At 43.0% G+C, this 23,958-nt stretch overlaps 1 protein-coding gene across 10 annotated transcripts in view; it reads right to left on the bottom strand.

The window, feature by feature from the left end:
- Nucleotides 1-283: 283 nt before the first annotated feature.
- Nucleotides 284-23,958, bottom strand: part of LOC146512590 (zinc finger MIZ domain-containing protein 1-like) — a 114,748-nt gene continuing 91,073 nt past the window's right edge. For all 10 annotated transcript variants that reach the window (XM_085171311.1, XM_085171306.1, XM_085171303.1 and 7 more), the window contains 18 exons: nucleotides 9,512-9,647; nucleotides 9,017-9,131; nucleotides 8,620-8,837; nucleotides 8,286-8,487; nucleotides 7,722-7,997; nucleotides 7,456-7,638; nucleotides 7,239-7,316; nucleotides 6,963-7,131; nucleotides 6,729-6,870; nucleotides 6,077-6,287; nucleotides 5,705-5,810; nucleotides 5,463-5,623; nucleotides 5,309-5,376; nucleotides 5,154-5,222; nucleotides 4,819-5,063; nucleotides 4,553-4,716; nucleotides 3,878-4,156; nucleotides 284-3,754 (listed from right to left, as the gene is read on the bottom strand). In XM_085171311.1, coding sequence (XP_085027437.1) covers nucleotides 3,647-3,754; nucleotides 3,878-4,156; nucleotides 4,553-4,716; nucleotides 4,819-5,063; nucleotides 5,154-5,222; nucleotides 5,309-5,376; nucleotides 5,463-5,623; nucleotides 5,705-5,810; nucleotides 6,077-6,287; nucleotides 6,729-6,870; nucleotides 6,963-7,131; nucleotides 7,239-7,316; nucleotides 7,456-7,638; nucleotides 7,722-7,997; nucleotides 8,286-8,487; nucleotides 8,620-8,837; nucleotides 9,017-9,131; nucleotides 9,512-9,647 — 2,930 coding nt within the window. In that variant the 3' untranslated portion in view covers nucleotides 284-3,646. The remainder of the gene's footprint in view (nucleotides 3,755-3,877; nucleotides 4,157-4,552; nucleotides 4,717-4,818; nucleotides 5,064-5,153; nucleotides 5,223-5,308; nucleotides 5,377-5,462; nucleotides 5,624-5,704; nucleotides 5,811-6,076; nucleotides 6,288-6,728; nucleotides 6,871-6,962; nucleotides 7,132-7,238; nucleotides 7,317-7,455; nucleotides 7,639-7,721; nucleotides 7,998-8,285; nucleotides 8,488-8,619; nucleotides 8,838-9,016; nucleotides 9,132-9,511; nucleotides 9,648-23,958) is intronic.

The raw sequence follows: 23,958 nt of genomic DNA, 5'->3' as shown, positions 1-23,958 counted from the left end.
TTGCAATTCATGAGAGCCTTACTTTGACGTGTCAGTAATTATTAGTTTGTCAACTTTTCACTCAATGGCAAGGCGACCTTGAGCCAACTCAATGAAAATCCATAATTTACACCTCGTGCTTTTGTAAACAGCACGTGAGTCAGACTGCATCTCGCAGACTGCATCACAAGTGCACAAAAGACAAAATCACAGTGACATACAGGTATCATCTGAATACATATTTATTAGATAAATATTAGGTTGTCACATCATCTAACTACATACAGTTCTGCAAGACTAAAAATCACAATTAGTTCCTTTATTTTCTCACCAGTTTAGAATATGAAATGATTGTACATACAATGTACAAACAGAGAGACAATGGCCACATTGCATGAATCACCTTAGATTGTATAATTTTTCCAACTGTTCATGATATTAAAAATTGTACAAACTATGGATTGGTTACAATCTTCTGGACCCGTCCCTCCCACCGTGCTTCTTCCTCACCTCCGAGCAGTTTTCTTTGTAACCGTTTTTTTTTTTATTGTTTCTTTTGCTTTATGTATTTTTTTAATTTTTTAAATGTATTTGTTTTTTAAGTTTTTAGCTTTAGCACCTCAGAGTATGCAGGTGACAGACTAGAACACTTAGGCTAAATATTACATGTAAAACATTGCTGTCCCAGTTCCCGTAACAAAAGAGGTGAAAGTATAATACAGAGTGGGAACAAAATGCTGAGCGATACCCACAGACACTAACTAACAAGTTTCATTTTCCATATTCAGCCACTTCCAGTAGAGGGGTTGCAAGCTTTTTATTATTCTGAAGAAACAATGCACATTCCCAGGGAAAATGAATACATTTCTGTTCACATGTCTCTATATTAATTTACATATATACAGGCATCCTTGGGATGTTTGACCTGGTCTTAAAATCCTTTCCAGGTCAAACTAGTGAACGTGCCCTTCCTTTTTTTTGTTTTTGCTTTTAATTTTTAAATTTTTTATTAACTCGTTTTCTTTTTTCAACTGTTTTTCCTTTTAAAACAACATCCCCCCCAGAGAAATGTCCCTTTATTGTGATTGTGCAACTACAAATTAGGGGTGCTGCCTTTTTCACCAATTTGAAAAGAAGAAGAAAAAGACTGAAATGATAAAGACTTCCGTGGGATTGTTTAAAAGTTTCAATTCAGATCGCGAAGAATGAAAACACACCAGTGAACTGTTGAAAGCACAGACTTTTGATTTGATGTTTCCTTGTGACTAAAATATGAAACAAGTTAGGGCTCTGAATAGGAAAAAACAAATTCCTTTTATAACATTTAAAAATAATGCGTACATGAAATCAGGATGGTTGATTCAGCACAATGCTACAATTGAAAGAAATTGGATTTCTAGCCTTACAGATTAATAAGAAAACCAGTACAAAATAATTTACCAAGAACAAAGGGGGATAAAAATGTATATGGTCTCATGCTTTTTTAAAAAAGCCACATTTTTTCTATAACAAAAATATAAACAATATCATGAATTTCTTTAAAATATGGTTGTGATATATCTTTAAAATACCACTGACAATTAGCAACAATTATGATATTCACATAGCTCACTAATTACACTGAAAGCCAGCTGACACCACATAATTCGAAACCCATTACTGTTCAGCATCACTGACAAAGGTCAACATAAATTCATGAGCAGACAACATTGATCATTTTGAATCAATACATCGTAGCATGAGGGAAAATATTGCTTCGAACTGAGTGCAACGTCTGAAAACTGAAACGATGATACACAAGCACTTTGAGCTGATGCAAGGAAGGGGACAACGAATATTAGGACATGAACAGGTGGGAAAGCGACTCGGGGGAAACGACGATGACCTGCGATAGCTTATGAAATGCTTGGGCTGGCTACGCCCCGGCGTGGAGACGAGACGGCCGTATGCTGGTTTGGGAGCATATGTGGTTAAGTTGGACGACTAATGATCGAAGGACAAACATTATCAAGATGATACAAAAATATTCACAATGATATTTACAGTACAATAGCATTTCTTAAAAAATAATACATTTGCATACAGAACAGCACTCTTTTTTTAACATTAAAATGAAAACAAATGTGGCAAAAAGAAAGAAATCTGCACCAATACTGCTTTGAAAACCACTTCTTGAACAGCAGTGATGGATAAACTGTCCTCTACTTTATCTTTAAAACCAATATTACAACCAATCACGCTGACACACACACACACTTGCGTGCACACACTTTCAGTCTTTACAGGACCAAGCAAGCACAAACATTTCCATTCTCATCCCACTAACTTTGGTGATGTTGAGCAGTTTCCCAAAAGGTTTATGTATAGTTTAATTGTGCAGCAACAATAAAAAACCCAAAACATAATAAACATAACACAGTATATGCAGCAAATACATGATAAATGTACTGCTGACATCAACATCATCCCTTCAATGTTAGTGTTAAATAAAATCATACTAAACCTGACAGAAAATCATAAAACAAGCAAACAAACAAGATCTGTGGAAACAGCAACTGATAAAAACCACACTATCTTTTGTTATCACCACTTGGAACAGCACTAGACAAGGGCTTGGCACACATGCACTTTGTAGATTACTTAAACAACATCATTTAACCGGGAAGAGAGATGTAATTCAGCAAAACTGCTGACAAGAGAAACACGATGGCTCATGCAGAGCTGATGGAAGGAGTTGTAGCAGGAAGCGACAAAGCAGGATCGTCACAGGAACCTAAACCTCGCACTTTGTACCTTACGTTTCCAATGAAATCCCTTCTTTGTACAAGGGACAATAACTTTACAATATGTAGATGGACAGATATGCTACTCTGTTATGAATGTTGTTTGGTGTAATTGGGGCAATTTCTTTTCATTTTCTGCTGTCGAAACCAAAAAGGAGGGACATCTATGTGTTTAAAAAATAGCACAATCGTAGACAAAGTGGATGCCGATCAGTCCCAAAAATATTTTTTAAAATCTTGGCAGAGGAGCAAAAATTTGTTTTAGAAAAAACATTTTGTCAAAGATGGACACGTTGATCTTATTTTTTGTTCTTTTTGGAAAGGCTGATTTTTGTGTTTTTGTGTTGTCAGAATCTCTTGTGCTTTTAAATGATGTGTGGTGGACAAAAAAGTGCGACTAACCAGACCAGTCAGGGAATGGAGCTGCGACAACAGGAAGCTGTGGCCTCTCAGATTGGAATAAGATAAAACACACTGGCCAGATAGCGCAGGTTTTTTCAGTTATTTTTCTGTTTTTTTACAGTGAATTCCTTTTTCTTCGGAAAAGGAAACAAAACACGAATAAAAAAAAAAAAAAAAAAATGCTACAACGCGTTCCTAATAAGCACACATACACATGTGTGTGACATTTAAAAAAAAAAAAAAAAATCAACTGAGTATAGCTGCACAGTTCAAAGTTATCACCTCTGGGTGAGAGGGCAGGGAAAACCCTTGCCGTGTCTTTGAGTTGTAACCTCTTTCAGTCAATCTGTGCTGGCGAATGAAAGTTGTACAAGAGGAAGAAGAGAAAGGGAGTGCATCTTTGTGTTTATCAAGTACTGAGTGACCACCTTGGGTTCTCAGGGAAACTGCAGCAGTCAGTGATTATATGTTTCTGAATCGCCTCAGTTGTTTTCAAAGAGCGATAGAAGGTCATCGTTGCTATTGCTGGGGAGGTCTGGGGGATCCAGGTAGGACAACAGTTCATCTGGGTTAGCGAGCTCTGGAAGAAGCTGTATGGTAGAAGGAAGGACAACAAAAATTTGCTAAGTAAGTATTCAAGGAATCTCCTTGCATCAACTGTTAAATATGTCAGATTACAGATGTGAAGATTCTGATTGTTTCAGAGGACTTACGTCTAAGGACGGCTCAGGCATGTCTGACCCTGCTTGGCTGTCCAAACTGCTGGAGGGGTTGAAGGCCAGGTCGCTGTGAGGGTGGTTGTTGGGGCCGGGCTGCTGTTGTTGTTGTTGCTGTTGTTGCTGCTGTTGTTGAGGAGGTGGAGCTTGTCGTGAGGGCTGAGGAGGCCCGCTGTGGTGTAGCTGCTGCCCTGATTGGCTCCCAGGGTGTGGAGACGCGTGTAAACTCTGCTGCAGTGGACCATGCGGTTGGTCATTGCCAACAGAATGAGGTATCTGTAGAGAAAGAGGGGGAATAATTCAGAATAGCCATATACGTCTTCCAACCCGTTTCATTTTGTGACTGCTAACAACCTCCAACAAACACTTTATAAATAAAGCTAAAGCTATAATTTGGCTAGCTCAGCTAGCTTGGCTAACTTTATTAATATGTAAGTTATATGGAAGTGGAGCCAATTATTGTTAAGTTTAGTTATTCTGACTCAAGTTGCATATTTAATTTAGCTGTAGCCAGTAACTGTTTTTTATGCTAAGCTAGGCTAACTGGTTGCTGCCAGTATTTTACCACTTTTATAGATAGTCTATATACAAAGTAAAGCAAAAAGAATACATTATGTAACAAAATACAAAATATGACAGAGTCAGTATATTAGGAATTGTTGGTAAACTCACTGTGTCAGGCATATTGTGGGACAGTGGCTTGTCTTGTGCCATCAGGTTGTTGGGCATGTCAGGTGGGTGAGACAGCTGGGGACCATGCATGAAGTCATTCATCGACGTACCACCAGGGGTCCCGTGAGGGAAATCAAAGTTCCCATGGCTCTGGTAACTGTTGCCTAGACACAGACAGAATATGTTTAAAAAAAAAAATTGTTGTTGCTCTGCTTTGTTTGCATAATTCTGGGTGCTACTGTACTTTTTGTACGTGTTTGAGCTACCTTGGCTTCCGTATTCGCTGTTATTGCCTCCTTGCCCAGAAGGAAGCGATGGGTATGGTGAGGGTCCGGGGCCAAGCTGAGCTATCATGTCCATCACATTAGGCATGATCATCTGGCTGGGACTCATCGTCTTAAACCTCTTTGCCAGTGGTCCATCTGGATCTTCTTTTATGTGAATTTCTGATTTTATAGCCACCGGCCGCCAACTACACGTCGGGTCAATTGTCACTTCCTCAAACTCAGAGCTGATGAAATGTAGATGAAATCAAATAGTTAAGTTAAAAGAAAAAAACATATGCATATAAGATTGCACTGATGTTCCTATTTCTGCTTACTTTTGAATAGCATTCAGGATTCCCCACATGTACTGGTCCACCTCGAGTCCTTCTAACAATGCAGTTTTACTGAGGAAAAAAGAGAAATAGTATTTAAGAAAAAGTCATCTAAATAAGGCAAGTGCATCCTTAGCATTTTAACTCCTTAGACATACTTGCATACAGGACATCGCCATGTTCCTCGCTCACAGTTCAGTTGTAAATATGATTCCAAATCAAAACACTGCAAGAACAAGAAAATAGATTTTTAAATGTATATTTCTATTTGTGTGTCACTGTTACTGTGATGGTGTATCCTTGAAGTATTACCTGAACATGTTTGCAGTCATGCCCTCTTGCTGGAAGCTGTATTCGCCGGAAGGTGATTGGACATTTGAGCGAAACCTTGATGGCTGTCTGCTCCACGCCATCCTCCCCGTTTAATGTGGTATTGCCCGATGACGCTGCCACGCTACTGAAGTTCCTCTTTACTATGAGGCAGGAGAAGAAACACAGTGAGTAAACAAGTACAGAGCAATGAGGACATAAGGATGCAAAATGAACGTGAATACCTTTGGTGATGCAGTGCTCTGCAGGCAGAAGCCTCTTCTTCAGTAAGCCTTGGAGGACAGAGCGAACTGAGGGCCGATGGACCAGTTGTAGCACAAACAAGTGCGACTGGGGGGGAAAAAAACCATCTAAGTGACTATCAAAGATATTCTCCTAAGGTGTATCTGTTTTATCCATTCTTTACTGTTTCATCAGTTGTGTTAAAAAAAAAAAAAAAAAAAAGGAGACATGACAGATACCTTTTGTTATTTTCTTGCTTTTAGCATTAAATATCATCTGATGGGAAACATTTTGCATTTGACTTTGATTTACCTGAGTGGATTTGTATGAACCTGTTTATTTTTTTCATTAGTTCTGGAAATGTGAGTACTCACACAGCAGCAGGCAGTGACTGTGATCTGGATCGTGTTCCTTCCAGGCTGGCATACATGTTTCAAGTGCAGGGGTTTGTGGGAGGTCTTGTTGTCTCCCCGCTCGATTGTGAGCGGCGTGGCGTTGACGCTGACTTGGACAGATGCCGGCCAGTTCGTGTTCATCTGACGGTCTTCGTGGTGGTAGCACTTAAACTGCAGCTCCAGGTCCGACCTGCACAGATAAAATATAAAGCGGTAACGGTTATAGAGGGTTACTGTATGCGATACATGAGTTAGAATAACAGCAATTCATTCTCACACAATAACAGGGAACATTTTTGAGGTAATATATAACATTAATTGGAGGCTAAACTTAGGATATAATTTCAGCTTGGCAGCAGGAGAAATCCTCATATCAGGACTCTTGACTTGAATTGACTTTTACTTAAGATAGTGATGAAGGAAATTGCAATACTCTAGAAAATTCTGAAAATGAATGCCTTAATGATCCTTCCTTGTCACGTTCCTGGGAAAAAGGGTTGTTTTTTTTTTTTAAATCTAATGTTATTGGCAAGTAATGAAAATTAATAAGAGAATATTTACAGCCTAAAAGACCCATATAACTATTAAAGTGGAGGGGGGAAAAAAGCAGTAGTACATAAATATGCATTACCTCCACATGAGTGTCTGGTGTACAGAGGGCCGTAAATGGAAGACGTGGTTGCTGACAGCCAGGTTATGTTCTAGCCTGAAGGGCTCTAGGACTACTCCATCCCGCACTGGGAACGTCAGACGCAGTTCCTCATTGTGGCTTGCTGTTTTTGGAGATAAGAACCAACCTTAAATCACAGACTTAAAAAAAACGTTTCAAATGCTTGACCTTACTGTTCATTGATTAATTACTGACCTGGTGGGGGAGGGAGTGCAGTGATATTTGGTTTAATGTCAGGAGGGAAGGGTGGCTTCACATCCTGGTTTGGCGACAGGTACGGCGGGATGTTACTTCCTGGTGTCATTGGAGGAGTAGGGTTTCCTGGCACAGGCGAGTGAGGGTAGTTCCCCACTGGCCTTGGAGGCTATATAAAACACAAATTCAGTTGTAAGTCAACTACTTAAATCACTAAAGAGTACATTCAAGTGTATAATTTTAAAATTTAATAAACTGGTACCAAAGTAGACTTACCCCATTCATATTTCCCTGGTTGTACTGATATCCACTCCCAGAGAAGTTATTTGTTTGGCCATTGAAAGGTGGCTCTTGCTGTGATTTTAATTAAACAAATAATTTGTCAAATTTACACCATTATTAGCTAAAAAAATGTCAGTGAGACTTTGATAAAACTGCATATACAATATGAAATACACCATCACATTTTTATTGAATAGCTTTAACACTGCACCTTATAGTACTGGCCTATGGCACCACTGGGTGGTGGGTATTGGCCTTGCAGCTGCTGTGCTGGCATCCTCGGGCCAGGGTAGTTGGGGGATGGCAGCGGCCTGGAGGCATTTGGTGTGGGATATTGGCCCTGCTGGTTAGGGAACTGGTTGTTTGGTCCATACTGCTGCCCACCATAGTTTGGCTGTGGAATCAGTGACCGGGACATACATTCAGCATATAGCAACGGAGCTACATATTTAAGGTGACACTGTTGAATCCACTCACCTCTCCTGGGTACGGTCTTTTTATGCCCTGCATACCCATGCCCTGAGCCCGAGGACCTGCATAGCCTTGCTGAGGCATCCTTTGACCGTGTGCCCCAAAAGGCCCCATGCCTTGGCCCCTGGGTTGGTTCATTCCCATTGGAGGCCCGCTCATGTTGGATGCATTCATGCCTGTGCCCATGTTTCCAGGAAGGGATGGAGGGCCGCGGGGTCCTGGCTGGTTCATGAACTGACTGTTGTATGCCTGATTTGGCCCCATCTGGAAAGAGGAACTCATCTGAAAGACAAAATGAATTTGATCAACCACCTCAGACTTGACTGTCAATATTACGCAGTTTCTGTTGAATCAAAAAATTTTATAGATAACAAACAAACAAAAACTCCACCAGAAAGAAACAAAATGGTATCAACGTCTGAGAAACAGTTTGTTTGCTTCTGTTCAAATAAATGTGGTACTCCAGCTTGCTATTGTTAGCATTAAAGGGATAGAGCCAAAAGTCAAAGTTGATGAATTCTAAGTAGTCTGATACATGCACAAAATGCAACAGTTTATGCATCATCCTACCGGTCCATATTGGTTCATGTCCTTATTCTGGGTTTCCTGCAGGGCGGCTACAGTTGCTGTTGCAGTGGCAGTTGCGGTGGCAGCAGCAGCAGCAACTGCAGCTGCGGCGGCAGCAGCGGCAGGCTGGGTGAAGTCAGAGGGAGGACGGGAGTGCGGAGGGATGACCATTCCACCGGGTCCAGCATTCGGCCCTCCAGGGTAACTTAAGAATAAGCAAAAAGATATTAAAGAAGTTCTAGAGAAGAGAATGAATTAAAGTAATTGTCTGAATTAGTTCTTTAAGCATTTTTAATCACTCCAGTGACCATCAGCAATCCATCTACTGGTTACTTACTTGCCACCAAAGCCTCCTCCTCCAGGGTAGTTGGGCCGACCGTACATCCCCTGCTGCATATAGGCCGGGTTTGAGTTGCCTTTGTTGGGGAACTGCTGCTGCGGACTGGGAAACTGAGGAGAGTTCATACCTGGAGTGTTACCAGACATACTCGAGGCCATAGGGTTACCACCAGGGTTCATGGGATTGTTGCTGTTGGCCATGGGATTCCCCAACACCTGTTCCACATTAGGAATAGAGGGGAAAACACATGTAAATGTTTCACTAATTTCAGATGAGGTTCAATTCAGAATACCACTGCCAAATACAAAAATCTGCAGGTGGTATTATTACAGCTATTAAATATAAAGACTTGGAACAGGCACATTTTTACTCTCAAGCAAAAAGGGGATCTCACCTGGCTCTGGGAAGTGTTGGTCACACCCCACACGGTGGTCACCACAGACACTGAACCGGGAGGCTGGTTGGTGTTTTGCTGCCAGGGAACTGAGTCATAGGGAAAAGACCCATCTCTGCAGGGAATAGAAAACACATTTCACTTAAGCAAAACAAAATGGTTTGCCAAGCAGCACAAGTATTTACAGTATAGTTCTAGTAAGTATGTTTGCAACTGCTGAAAGACAGGAAAAGGCAAGTTATGTGATTAAGCTTAAAAAATATGAATGCGTCTTCTTCTTCTTGAAAGGCAAATGGTTGAGTTACTGTTTGCCACTATTGACTGTGCTATATGCAGTTTGTCTGGCAGTTTGTCTAGCCACTGATCCATAAGGAACAACGGGCCTCACACAGAGAGGAAGGGCTTTCCCCAAGGGCCCAGTCTGTCTGTTCGCATACCCAACACACACAAACACATCTCACACACAAGCCAAAAAGCACAGCAGTGAACACTGACCCATGTGAGAGGCTGGGCTTCATGGAACTCATGGGGGGCTGCATGGGCACTTTTCCCGGAGGCTCGTTCTGCCTGTTCTTCTGGTGACGGAGGAGGAGGAGGCGTCCAAGCTCCTCACACCACGAGGAGAGGAGGGCTGGAAAGAGAGCAGAGTACATAAGTACTGTTGGAGACCTGTTAGAAATAACTACAGAGCTACCACCCTACTATTGCAAGCACTTAAGAACAAAAAAAGCAAAAAACTTCTGAGCAAAAGTTCATGTTAAAAATCCAAAAAGCAATGGCCTGACTGGAAAAAAGTGCACAAAAATAAATATGCATTGTACCCTATGGCACAACTGTGGAGCTATATTCTGTGCAAGGTACCTGCAAAATGGAACAAGCAAACAGTATGTAACAGTGCAACAACATTAAACACAAAGACATCCTATCATTCATGAGATGTGAAAAACAATGTTTGCTCAAGAGTGATATGTTTACAGGTTGTTATGATTTATTTATTTACTAAATAAATTATTCATTTCAAAATTAGGGCGGTTTATTTTCTGGCACTTTTAGTTAGTGAATATGCATATTTCATGTGAGGAAAAACAGGAGTGTTTGGGGGAAATGCACTAAACAGCTTATATTCATACCTCACACAAGTGCACACTGGGGCCATTGATTTATATCAACTGTGCTTATATTTACACTAATACTCACATAACCACACCTAAATGTCATTGCATAAATAGCCACATGCACAGGCTCTGCTATTTAAAATATTTTTATCCTGTTACTTTTTGTTCAGTTTAATTTAGATTGAAAATTCTACCCGTGGACAGAAATTTCTAAATCATGATTGTTTGTTCTAAGAAACGTTGGAACATTTTAAGAACCCAAAGCCTGTACCTTTAAGCTGCAATATAAAGGATCAGCCTAAATCCTGCATGCCACTATTGCTCATGGCCACTAGGGTTCACTCTGGGCCTGCAAATGAATTCCAGTCCTTCCCTTCTCCCCACCTACCTACCACTTGGTTAGGTAGCTACCACAGAGTGCGTTTGATCGAATCATATGCTTTTCATCTGCAGTGCATGTGTTTGTACTGTGCCAACTACAAAAGACTCACTTTTCCCTTTTCTCTCCCTCTCACTTCCTCTGCCTCCTAGCCTCTCTCTGTGGCTGTCTGAGGAGAAAGGGAATGTGGATTCAATCAAAGAGCAGGGCAGCCACCTCCTCTTATGATTCACAGCACTTCTAGGCTGAGTAAGGAGCGGGAGGGGTGGGTGGGTGAATCAGAGTGCTTGGTGATTTCAGCTGCGGTTCGCGCAAAAAAGCCACGTCAATATGACAGCAGACAGTGCGCGCTGTCCTCGCAGGCAGATGCACCCTGCTGCCACATGCAAGGGTGGGCTGCCACACATCTCACACACACACACAGACGAGAAACAACCGAGATTAAAAATAAAGAAAATACAGAAGGCTGAATGAATCAGCGAGAGAAGAGACATCAGTCTAATGGGGCTGACAGGAAGGAAGAACAAACAAAAGCTTCTGACTCCCATCACAAACATGGCAACCCAGACATCTGACCACACATGGCTGCTTGCAAACCGTACAAGCTTACCAGCACACTCCGACAAGGAAAGAAACAGCACGAGCTTATAATAACACACACACACACACACACACAGGCGTAAAATAAATAGGACACAAGATGTCCTCTGAGTGTGGCGAATTTTCCGTGGACAAAACTGAGTTTCTGCTTCGACACACAAACACACACCTTCTCCTCTCAGAGCACTGCACCCCAAAAGGCACCTCCTATCCTTTCATTTGAACACTGAGCACACCAGCCTCACTCTGTGTAAAGATGAGGGCTGGAATACAAAAGACATGTACAGATGGTGCCAGCAGTCTCCTTGCTTCTCCCTCTCCTCTCCCTCCCACTCCTTTAAAAGCAGCACGGGGCTCAGGCACAGAGGCAGCTGGGTTTTTCCTCTTTCCCACCCGCTCACGCTCCCTCTCTTTTTCTCTCCTCCTCCTCCCCCTCCTCTTCTTGGCAAGGCAGGTGCCAGGAGACAGGCTGTGCTGTTCCTCCAGAGAATTTATCTGACTTTACCATGGCTGTGCTTTAGTTGACGGAAAAGGCCGCTCAGGTGCACTTTCTGCTAAAAGCATGAAGCTCAAAGGTAAAGGCACAGATTCCCGAGTAACTTTTAATTTGATAAAAACCGGATCCAAGTGTGGCTAATAGATTTACGGTTTCACATCTATGTTAGTACGTCCTGCAGTGTTTTTAACAGCACCCTCCCTCTCCTCAGACCCCCTTCTGATGGAGAGAATTTTCAATTCAAGGGCCTGGCGACCAGCCAGCATGTTACAGCTCAATTAGGTCCCATTATTCTCTTCCAACAAGGGGTAACTTGCACTTCTTCTATGTTGATAAACATGTCTCCACAATTTATCCCATAGCTGTGCCACTGTGGGGCCGTCTGGGTAAGCAGACAGCGTCCCTGTTTCACGCCGAGGCCGACATCAACAGCCGCAGGACATAAACAACAACCGTGTGGAACATAGCAGAAAGATGACAATACATCGGCTATCTGAGAGAAACAGGAAAAAAAAAAAAAAAAAAAAAAAAAAAAGGAGAGAGAAGGAATCACAAGTGTTGCCACTTAAAGAATTATTCTACCCCATCATTAGATAAAGGGCTTATCTCTGCACAAAATTACCACCTCCACTAAGCACCAACCGGTTTAAAGGAGAAGCCCTGTCATTGACTCAGAGGATAAACTTCAGGTTTCAGATGACGGGGAGGAGGAACAGCCAACTCGTTTCTCTTCAGTCGCTCCCTCCTACTCATCCTACACCCAAACACGGCTCAGGACAGTGCAGATGAGGAACACAAAAGGATTACTGTTTCTCCTCTCCACTCCTCCCACAGACGGCCCTTCAATAGACTCATCTGTCTCCCTCTCTGAGAAGAGCCAAATCTGAGATTTGGAAGTGCAACACCTGAGACAATTATCTCCAAAGACCATTCTGGAGTGAATCAAACTGGCATTTTGTGCTAGAGACCATCCTTCTGCCATGTTTACATTGGTCTCCCTGGCGGCAATGAGTCTCTGCCTTCCATAAGGAGAGAAGGCTATCCTGTTTGCCTCGTAGATGGTCCCAGGGGCCCTGCTGAGTCTGAGCCGTATTGATATTCTGGTGCTCAGCTGCCCAGCCTGATGGTCAACCATGGCGAAGGGTGGTAAACGCATCTGCTGGGACTAGATGGGTGGTTCAGTGATTGGGTCTGCAGCTTCCAGCTTCACTTGCTGTCATAAAGCCCCAGGGAGACATGACAAATGACATGGACTTCATCCCTGACAGTTGTTCAATGCTCAATGCTCAATCCAATGATAGCCTAATGCTCCCCCAACCTTCCATCCATGGCCCATGCAGACATGAGGCAGAGAGATAAACTGTGCTGATTAAACACTGATTTGGGCTCTGCTGTGCTCTCCCGAAAACAAAGAGCTTTTAATAACAGGTCAGTTAACCCAGATTGCAACATTAATATTTTTGTCATTTGACTGCAAATTTAGATGTTCATCTTTTGAGATATCTGTATGGAGGTTGATAGAATTTCTTTTGTGCTGCTAAAAGATTCTTAAAATTTTGCTCATTTCTAAGAGTTTCATGTATCAGTTTGCTGTAGGCAACAAAGCAGCTTTATAGGCATGTGTTAAAAACTGACAGTGACTACCATATACTGTTATGTAAGCCAAGTGGCTGCACTGTAGTACCTTAACATGTGACTATCAGTGCTAGAGAGATCTCAATTAAAATTTCAATTGTACGGTTGTGTGTAAAGTTATTTGCTTTTGGAACATTAGCGTATTTTTAAGGTCTACTTTCTTTTTGCACTAACAAGGTAACTAAACAAAATATTCTAACACAGTTAAACCAATAAAGGTCGGTTATTTAGTAAGTTAGCTTGCTGCTAACCAAGCTAGCCAGCATTACCTTCTAATCTCAGTTTAGTAAACCGTATTGATTTTACACGGTACATTTCTAGCCATATTCACCACGTGCAGTGCTTTTACACCACAAGGCACTTTTCCCCATTCACACACATGTATACAGCACATCATTCTATGCATCAGAAGCAATTTGGAGTCCAGCATCTTACTCAAGGACACACTGACATGCAGACTGGAGGATTCAGACATTGAAACATCATCTTTCCACTTGCACAGCTGCCCCACTGTAGCCACCACAGTGGTGATGCCCATGCCTAACATACCATGGACTCATCTATAAATACAACACAGACCAATCAATTTACAAAATCTGGAAATAAACTCGGCAGATGTTCCTGTGTCAATATCATTCATCCAGTAAAATCATCCCCAACGCAAAGCTTCTGCCCGCCAGACAGTACCAACTTACCAACTGTCACTCATATTACAAAGTAAGTCAAAGTATGCAAAAACAAATACCGTGATGAAAAATAATATTAAATTAATAAAAACAAAATACATCTTTTTTTGCAGTTGCTACTGGATGGCAAAAACTTCCATGCAGACTTCATGTATGCTACATTACATAGCGTGCTCCGTATATTAGTGCTTTTAAGACCGCAGAAATTGTTAAAAAATAAAAACTTGAGCACCATAATGATTAAGGGCCATGTGCTACAAGGGAGAATATAACCTTAAACACATGAATAGCTGCTATTACAAAGGTCACCCCTACACTTGCTGCTGCCTCAAGAATAGTTTCCTCTACTCCTTTTCATTTTCTACCTCCCTTCTTTTCCTTCCATTATTGGCAGGGCACTGCAAGGGAGGCAGCAGGTAACGCAGATGCCAAGAGTTTCTATGATCCTCATCCGCACCCGTTCTCTGCCTCCCCCTCCCTCTGCTCTGTATGTAATAGACACCTGCTCCCTTGTCAACCCTGGAGTCCCACCTGGCATTGTCCCACATGGTTTGGTCACCAACTTCCCCACAAACACACAGCACATATCCTGTCATCACGTCAGAGTCACATTATCGACAGTACTTCCTCGCTTATTCCCTTACTAGCCATAAGAGTGAAGTCCAATTTTCGCAGTAAACCTGTCGTAGAGAATCACGACCCCTAAATGGCTTGTTTGAAGACGTTTAGCCAGAAGGGCTGAAAGGAGAACAAAGACCATGAGCAAACTAACAAGAGCAGCTCTAGTGGGCTGCACTCTTTGGTTTCTGAGAGCGCTCTATTCACATTCGATTCCGCCCACCCTCCCTCCTCTGTCCAGAAAGGATTGAATGGACACAAGCCTCCTGCAGGCCAAAGTCAATTAAAAGAAGACAGAGTCTAGGGAGCCCCGGTATCCCTGGTTACTGAAAGCACCTAAGAGGCCATGCAAAACAACCACGTTTAGTTTTAGCCAAAGAATCCCTCACTTATGTGCCTCATGTAGGTTTCCCAGAACTATAAAACTCTGGGATTTTCTTCAACATATGTATGGAAAACTACATGAATAAGTAGCTGCTATGGCGTCGCTTATGAAGGCCCAGTCACTGCTGAGCTCTCCTGCGTAAACTGCTGCATCGTAAATCATCTCCCGCTCTGCCTGACATGCACACAGTAACCAAAGAGCCACGGATGCCAACCTGGCAGGCATCAGGTCTCTCTTTGTCTTCACACAGATGCCACGAATTATTCATTGATGCCAATTTGATAATGAAATGGAAGCGACATGTTCGTCATGCAGGCTTTTTCACCAGCAAGGCGAGTGCATAACAGGTTACGGACCTGTCACCCCACGACAGGCCAGAAGATTGCTACTTGTTCATCCATGTCTGGATAATTAGGTAGAAGCTCACAGGTGAAACACCTTAAACACATGGTGCACATTTCACTCCCTTAAACTGTTGACATTACAGGCAAACTCGAAATGGGGGCTGTCAAACTAGTTTGAGATTTTAAATTTGGGTGGCTATGCAACATATTTGAGGGTTTTCATAAACCTGATGAGGTGGGGATGATGTATAAAGTAGCCACATGTTGGTATCATGGCTGCTACACGGCATCAAAGTTAAGGGGTGATTTCACATGACCGCTATGCATCTTTCATTGAAAGATGAAAGTTAGTGTTAGCAATGCAAGATCAGCTTTGATGTGGATTGAAAAGTATTAGTGCTAACAGTTATAAAACAGCATGTCTGTGTAGGCCAGACAACTGCCTCCTGTCTGTACCTCATCTTTTTTTTCTTACATTATTCCCTCTGCCACTCTCCCTCTCGGTAATATTGGAGTCTTGTCAATGAGTACTTAGGCCCGTTGCCTCACGGGGAGCCAGACTTGCTGGCTAGGTTTTATGGCCCATTTCAGAGCTGCCCTGGCTTAAATACAGCCTCCTGCTGGCCACATGGCCACAATGTCGTGCCATGTCCATCCGGCGAAGTGAAGAGGGGGGGACGCTTGGACTCCCGCCAAAAAGGTTTTACTGAGGCCACAAGCATATGTGGCCATGTGGAGGCAGGAAGACAAGGAGGTTGCTGTTTTAACATCCTGTGTTCCTTAATGTCCCACCAATGGTGCTGTAGTACATTTAAAAAAAAAAGTTTATAATAAAACCTCTTTGACATGCAAATGTATCTACCTATATAGAAAATGCAGGAAATTTAAAACATGTATCTTCAAAATAATATCAGTGCTCTCAGATTTCAGATAAGGATTTTCAGATAGGATTATGATTTAGGACTAACTGGATGCCAACTGGAACAAGATACAATATATGCCACAATCTCCAGATGATTAATGCAGATCTCATCAGTGGGACTGTCATTTCTTGGTCATGGTAACACAGAAACCCCTTGCTTAAGCAGGGCAGTGTTTTAAAAGATAATCTCCTTTGGAACATGCAACAAATCTCTTCCATTTAAAACAGGGCACGCCATTCAGTGTCTCTTTTAAGCACGAAGGTGGGAATCTAGCATTGCACCCCCTGCTGAGGATTAGTACTCTATGCATTAAAGCCAAACATCTCCCCAGCTTCAGTGTTTAGGCTGTTAAAATATACATTAAGCTGATTGGCAGCAAAACTCCTTCCAAACCTACATCTTTATGTCTTAATGTGGGAGTTAAGGTCTGGCAACCTTGTCTCAAAGTGCCTGAGGTCAAGTTTCATAGCTTTTTTGAAAAACTGTTCTTAAGATCTGTCACAACTAAAAACGTGGACATTTTCTTTAAAAATCAATCTTGTGCTATTAAAAAAAAAAAGAAAAAAGAAAAAAATCAACATTTTATTAAAGTCACACTTGCATTGCATGGCTGCTTAGCCAGAAACAAATACTCAGGACTAGATTATCACAGTTATAATGCTGTAATTTTATTCTATTGTATTGTGCTGTGTGAATAAGTTAACTAAACTGAAGTCTCAAGGCATGCTAACTATACCAAAATTGGTGGAAATCAAAGGAAATATGCAGAAGGAAGAAAAGTAAAACAGCAAATATGTTTATATTACTTCTAGTTAAAGTAATTACAATTTGAAAACAAGTAAAACCCAGCAAATGATGGAAATCCTCTTTATTTGATGAAACGCATTCACTCACCAAAAATTGCCAATATACCAACAGAGTGTTGATCTAACTGTAGAGTTCTCCAACCAGATTATCAGTTGAGCAGACCTGCAGAGAAGCAGCTTATAGGGGCCAGACTGTTTCCCCAAGCAACAGGCTGCTATTAACAAAGGCCCAGCCTTAAGCCCTTGTCTACAATGATACTAATTAGCAATGGAGCAGATGTGCCTGGAGTTTTGCCCACCTCAGGGTGCTGGGCATGGCCAGCAGTGTCACGACTGCATTCGCTGGTGGCTGATTCACCTGTGACCTTTACACAGTAGGCCTGGGGTCAAAGCTTCTTTATAAATACAGTAGAAGCTGACACTAGTGGAACCTGGGTCTGGTCTTGGCACCCCTCTAGGCTCATTAGAGACTTCCATATGTGCAACAGATCAGGATTTGAATAAAAAGCCGCCTCATGATAAACATTCAAGCCAAACGGAAACAATGAAACTCAAACCTGATCCAAGCTGACATTATTCTGACACCGAGTGCTTCTTGGTCTTTGATGATTTTTAAAAATATTATACAGTGCTGTCTTGAGCCACCCCTTATTTCTTTATATTTTGCTAGGAAAATGCAAAATGGGTCCTGTGATTTACTGACACATTTACATATACATGGAAATAGAGTACACAGGGCAAGTCTAACAAGCTTGTAAGTCAATACTTGGAATGGCCACCTTTATTCTTTAACACAGCCTCTTATGCAAGCTTCCTTATAATTTCTCTGGGAAGTCTTCTGACAGCTTCTGGCGTTCTGACAGTGGGCTGTCAGAACTCTTAATGTTAATTAAGAGTGTGAGCAGACTTCTCCCATATAGTCATTCTGTCGCTGCTATTGATTGGCTATGTTGCTGCTATTGCTACTGATTGTGTCCTGTCCAATATCTTGGCAGATGTGCAATTGCCATCCCTATCTTTAATGACCATGGCCCTTCCACCCTTATTTATTATATTATATTATGATGCCCTTGTATACACCCCCACAATGTTTCCTGTAACTTATACATTGTGTATATAGTGGAGGGTTTTTTTGCACCTTTGTGGTCTTGTTATCTAATTTCGCTGTGCAGGCAACTGTACAATGACAATAAAAAAAAGTTCAAGTTCTAGTTTTCCAGGCTTTCTGAAGGATAATCCTGTAGCACTTCTATGGATGTGGACTCTTTTGTTGCATTCTCTGAGAACATGATCGCAGGTTTAATACATTAATAGTGTGTGTGGGATCATTGTGATGCTGAAAAATGAAGCCAGACAGACACTTTCTTTATGATATTTTACAGTATATAAAAAATCTGATGCTACTTTTCTGCATCAGTTTTGACAAGAGCTCCAAAACCACTGACTGAAATGCAGCCCCAAACATGACAGAGCATCTACCATGCTTTACATATGGCTCTAGGCACTCACTTTTTACCTCTCCTTAGACCTCCTCAGTACATATTGAGGAAAATTTGAACCAAAAATTTAAAATCTGGATTCATTATTACATAAAACCTGTTGCCACTGATTTTCAGTCCAGTTCTTATGTAATTTGGCCTCCTTTCCTTAAGAATGACCTATTGGTAGCTGTAGATCATTGGTTAAATGATCACCAAGCAATATTTGTTTGTGCAGACCTGCCATAACTGTGGGGGACTAGTCCAACCGGAATAGTATGGTGGGGGGAGTTTGTTCTTCCGGTGCGGTCTGTGTGTTTTGTCGTGTGCTGGAGTACGCATTAAAGTTTCACAGTGGACTAACATCGAGAGTGATTATTGGCTCGTCGCATCACACGAGAGTGCTACATGGTGTCAGAAGACGGTACGGACGTCAGGCCAGCGCGTATGTTTATATCCCTTTCGGGGTACCGCACTGCTTTGTGCGCTGTGTTGGATTAGCCGCTAAAAGAAAAAAAAAAAAGAAAAAAAAAAAAAGAGAAGAAGTCGCCCCATCATGGCGGACGGATTTCGCAGACCTGACCCTCTGGTTTTTGATGAGAACATTGCCGAGAATTGGCGTGTTTTTGAACGGGAATATGATATTTTCATCGCCACTGCTCACTCTGACAAACCGGCAAAGACTAGGGCTTACATTCTCCTAAATATTGCTGGACCAGACGCCATTGAACGAGAACGCTCATTCGTTTATGCTCCTGTCGTTCGCGCAGCTGGTGCAGATGGAGAGATATTCACTGCTGCTGAGTCCAGAGAGGATCCAGAATGTTTGAAGGCAAAATTTCGACAAATCTGCAATTCTCAACACAACAGGACAATGGAAAGATATAGATGCCACACCAGAAATCAGAAGCCAGGTGAGACACTTGAATCATTCATCAGTGATTTAAAGATCAAGGCTAAATGTTGTCACTTTGGGGACCTCACTGACGAGATGCTCAGTGATCGTATCGTCTGTGGTGTCATTAGCGACACGTTGAGAAAGGCTCTGCTAAGAGACAGCGAGCTGACACTTGCTAAAGCTATCTCGGTGTGTCGAATACACGAAATGACTGAAAAAAAACAAAAAAAAAAAAAAAAAAAACAGCAAGACACTAGCAACACAAGCTACCAGTGTCGACGCAGTAAAGCCCATTCTGAACAGCAAACACAAGCCTAAGCCCCTTTCATTCCCACAGTCTGTCACCAAATGCTCCAATTGTGGAGGCAGCCATGCGGCCAAGCGAGACAAGTGTCCAGCATTTGGACAACAGTGTCACAACTGTAAAAAACTGAATCACTACAAAAGTTTCTGCAAGTCTAAACCACACAGCCATCATAGAGCCCACCCTAACAGACAGACTGCAAGGCGGCTTGTGAACGAATTAACAGTGAGTGAGCCACCACTTCAGGATGAAACGTTTTACGTGGATGGTGTAGAGCTTGACAGACAGATTGACTGCATCCACGCTAAAGCTAATAAAAAAGATGAGGGATTTGTCACAATAAACATAAATGGCGTGCCCACTGAGATGAAAGTAGATACAGGAGCAAAATGCAATGTCATGTCACTCAAGACTTTCGAAACAGTGAATGGCGGAAGACAGACTGTCAAACAAGAGAATCCTGTGAGCCTTGTTGCCTATGGAGGCATGAGAATTCAGACCACTGGAACTGTTACACTCCCTTGTTGCTTAAAGAAGCAGTGTCACACGTTGCCTTTCTTTTTGGTGGATAGAGAAGTGCAACCGCTGCTAGGATTTCGGGCATGCATGGAAATGGGCATTGTGAAAATGAGCCCTGAGGTCCACCAGATCAGCACAGAAAGCAGCACAGATTTCAGCTCTCACATATTCACACAATACTATGACCTGTTTAGTGATGAACTGGGGGAACTTCCAGTCACATACTCAATGATGCTAGACCCTGATGTACAGCCTGTGGTCCGTCCAGCTCACCGCATCCCCGTCGTGATGCAAGAAAGAGTCAAAGCTGAACTTGAACGCATGCAACGCATCGGCGTTGTAACACCAGTCACCGAGCCTACTGACTGGGTGTCCTCAATGGTGGCAGCACACAAGAAAGACAAGCATGAGATCAGACTGTGCATAAATCCAAAAGACCTCAACACAGCACTGAAAAGACCCCATCACCCAATGCGCAGCGTTGAGGAAGTGGCAGCACAGATGTCAGGAGCGACAGTGTTCTCAGTGCTAGATGCAAAAAACTCAAATACGGCAAATACGGCTCGACGAGAAATCCTCGATGCTGACCACATTCAGCACTCCATTTGGGCGATACAGGTTTCTGCGGATGCCCTTTGGTATCAATTCAGCAAGTGAGGTGTTCCAGCGCTCCATGGAACAGCTGTTTGCCGGTTACCCGTGCTCTGTCATCGTGGATGACATCATCATCGGAGGACACTGAGTGGCCGAACATGATGCCAACCTGAAGAAAGTGCTGACACGTGCTCGAGAGATCAAACTCAGGCTAAACCCTGACAAGTGCAAATTTTGCCTAGATCAAGTGTCATGTGGGCCACATCTTCACAAGGGACGGTCTAAAAGCAGACCCCTCCAAAACCACAGCAATAGGAGCAATGCCGGTGCCCACGGATGTCACGTCACTACAGCGCTTCCTCGGTATGGTTAATTACCTTGGGAAATACATACCAAACCTTAGTGAGATTGCCGCACCCCTAAGGAAACTAACCCACAAGGAGACTGCATGGTGCTGGTTCCCACAGCACCAGGAGGCTTTCGACCACCTCAAATCATGCCTCTCCAGCCCGCCAGTATTGGCGTATTACAATGTGAAGGAGCCAGTCACACTGACATGTGACGCATCATGCTATGGGCTGGGTGCCGCGTGTTTGCAAAATGGCAGACCGGTGGCCTTCGCCTCGCGTGCTCTCACTGACACAGAGACGCGATATGCTCAAATAGAGAAGGAGCTCCTCGCCGTGGTGTTTGCCTGCACGAAGTTCAAAGATTATGTCTATGGCAAAGCCACAATCATTGAAACCGACCACCAGCCCCTGGTGACCATAATGAAAAAGCCAATCCATGCCGCCCCTGCCCGGCTCCAGAGGATGTTACTGCGACTACAGAGTTACGACATCAGTCTGGTCTACATAAAGGGGAAATACATGTATCTAGCCGACACCCTTTCAAGAGCCCCGCTCGCCCCGCTGTCATGCTGCCCGGTTGAACACACTGATTATGAAGTGATGACAGTGAGCTACATCTCCATTGCTCGCCTGGAGGAGCTAAGACAGCACACAGCACAAGATGATGTGCTACAAGTGCTCAGCACGGTCATTCAGCGAGGATGGCCCAGCAGAGAGAGCCAAGTACAGCCCGCTCTGGCTCCGTTTTTTCCATATAGAGATGAGCTCAGCATGGAGGATGGGATCATCATGAAAAGCCACAAAACTGTCATTCCCCAGTCCCTGCACAAAGAGTACATCAACATCGTACACAAAGGCCATCCAGGTACCGAAGCAACCAAGCGCAGAGCTAGGAGTGTCATCTTTTGGCCAGCAATGTCAAAAGACATTGCAGAAGAGCTACTCTCTTGCACTGTGTGTAACAGCACTAAGACACATCAGCAGAGAGAACCGCTACAACTGCACCCCGTTCCAGACCTCCCATGGTCAACGGTGGCTGCTGACATTTTTACCTGGCATGGAAAACAATACCAGGTCCTTGTAGATTCCTATTCAGGATGGATTGAGATTGACCTTCTCCGTGACTTGACCACAGCAGTGGTCTTCTCCAAGCTAAAGAGACACTTTTCAGTTCATGGCACACCGCACACGCTCCTCACTGACAATGGCAGACAATACACTAGTCAACAGTTTATTGATTTCGCAAAACAGTGGGACTTCACCCATTCAACCAGCAGCCCAGAGTTTCCACAGTCAAACGGTCTTGCTGAGAGAGCGGTGCGCAGCGCAAAACAGCTCATGGAAAAATCTCACCGAGATGGAACCGACGTGTTTCTTGACCTCTTAAACCTTAGAAACATTCCCCGTGACACACAACTAGGCTCCCCTGCTGAACGCCTCATGTCTCGTCAGACACGCGCGGGCAATACTGTGTGCAGCAAGCTGTTGGCACCCATTGCAAAAGACACAGGACAGATCTGTGACCGACTTCGCGACAAAAAGACTCAGACTGAAGCGTCACTATGCTTCAGTCCATTGCAAGAAGGACAAGTGGTCCGCGTGCAGACAGAGAAAGGCTACAACAAGCTGGGAATTGTGGAAAGGAAGAGCAAGGAGCCACGATCCTACATCATTCAGGTCGATGGAAGAACCTACAGGAGGAATCGCCGCCACATCCTCCCAGTGGCAGAACCGCCGCCACCACTCCATGACTATGACCCTGAGTGCCAGGACACTAACCATTCTACAATGGACAGTTCCACACTCACACCGCAATTACACACACGCTCAAACAAAGATTCACAAAACACATCCCCTCCTCAGCCCCAACCTGCTGTGCAGGTGCCCGGCCAGAACATTGTGAACCAGACACCATACACTACACGTGCAGGTCGCATCTGCAGACCCAACCCAAGATACATGTAAATGGAAAACACTAGGAAGCCTTAGGTGTAATCAGTTTGTTGTCAGTATGTTGAAATATGATGCTTGCTGGTTATTTGCATTTTTCATAATTGCTGTTATGTTAAGGTGTGGGGTTACTCCGAGCAAAAAAACATTGTTAAGTTAAAGTTGTGTTAAGAAGCACTGTTTAGAAACTTGTGAGTGAATTAGTTTTGTTAGGTGCTACCAGCTAAATGGGGAGGATGTAGATCATTGGTTAAATGATCACCAAGCAATATTTGTTTGTGCAGACCTGCCATAACTGTGGGGGACTAGTCCAACGGGAATAGTATGGTGGGGGGAGTTTGTTCTTCCGGGACGGTCTGTGTGTTTTGTCGTGTGCTGGAGTACGCATTAAAGTTTCACAGTGGACTAACATCGAGAGTGATTATTGGCTCGTCGCATCACACGAGAGTGCTACAGTAGCTACCCTTCCACAAAGACTATTTCTGATGAGATTTTGGTGAACTGTAGATGGATCAACTAAAGTGCCAGATGCATCTCTCAGGTTCTGTGTCTGGTCTTTGCTGGATTTTTCCCCTATTTCTTAAGGACATGACTTTCAGATACTGTTCACCTGCTGTAGATTTGTAGTCGTGCCACTTCTTCCTTTGCCCTTCATTTATCCAGTTTCCTCAAACTTTTTAAGGACGCACTGCACACCATGTCAAGTTTTTGGGTAATAGCTCTTTAGGAATCAGCTTGTTGATGCCAAAATACTTCTTTATGTCTATCAAACAGTTTTCTTTACATTAAACTAAAGAAATGGCAACAAATTACGTGTTCTGTGACAGGATGATAGTACGAAAGTGCTTAAAATACAGTTCAA

The sequence above is a fragment of the Neolamprologus multifasciatus genome, chromosome 8 (assembly GCF_963576455.1).
Source record: "Neolamprologus multifasciatus chromosome 8, fNeoMul1.2, whole genome shotgun sequence".
NCBI classification, from domain to species: domain Eukaryota; kingdom Metazoa; phylum Chordata; class Actinopteri; order Cichliformes; family Cichlidae; genus Neolamprologus; species Neolamprologus multifasciatus.
The sequence above is the reverse complement of the archived record's forward strand: the minus strand, read 5'-3'. Positions and strand labels throughout refer to the sequence as shown.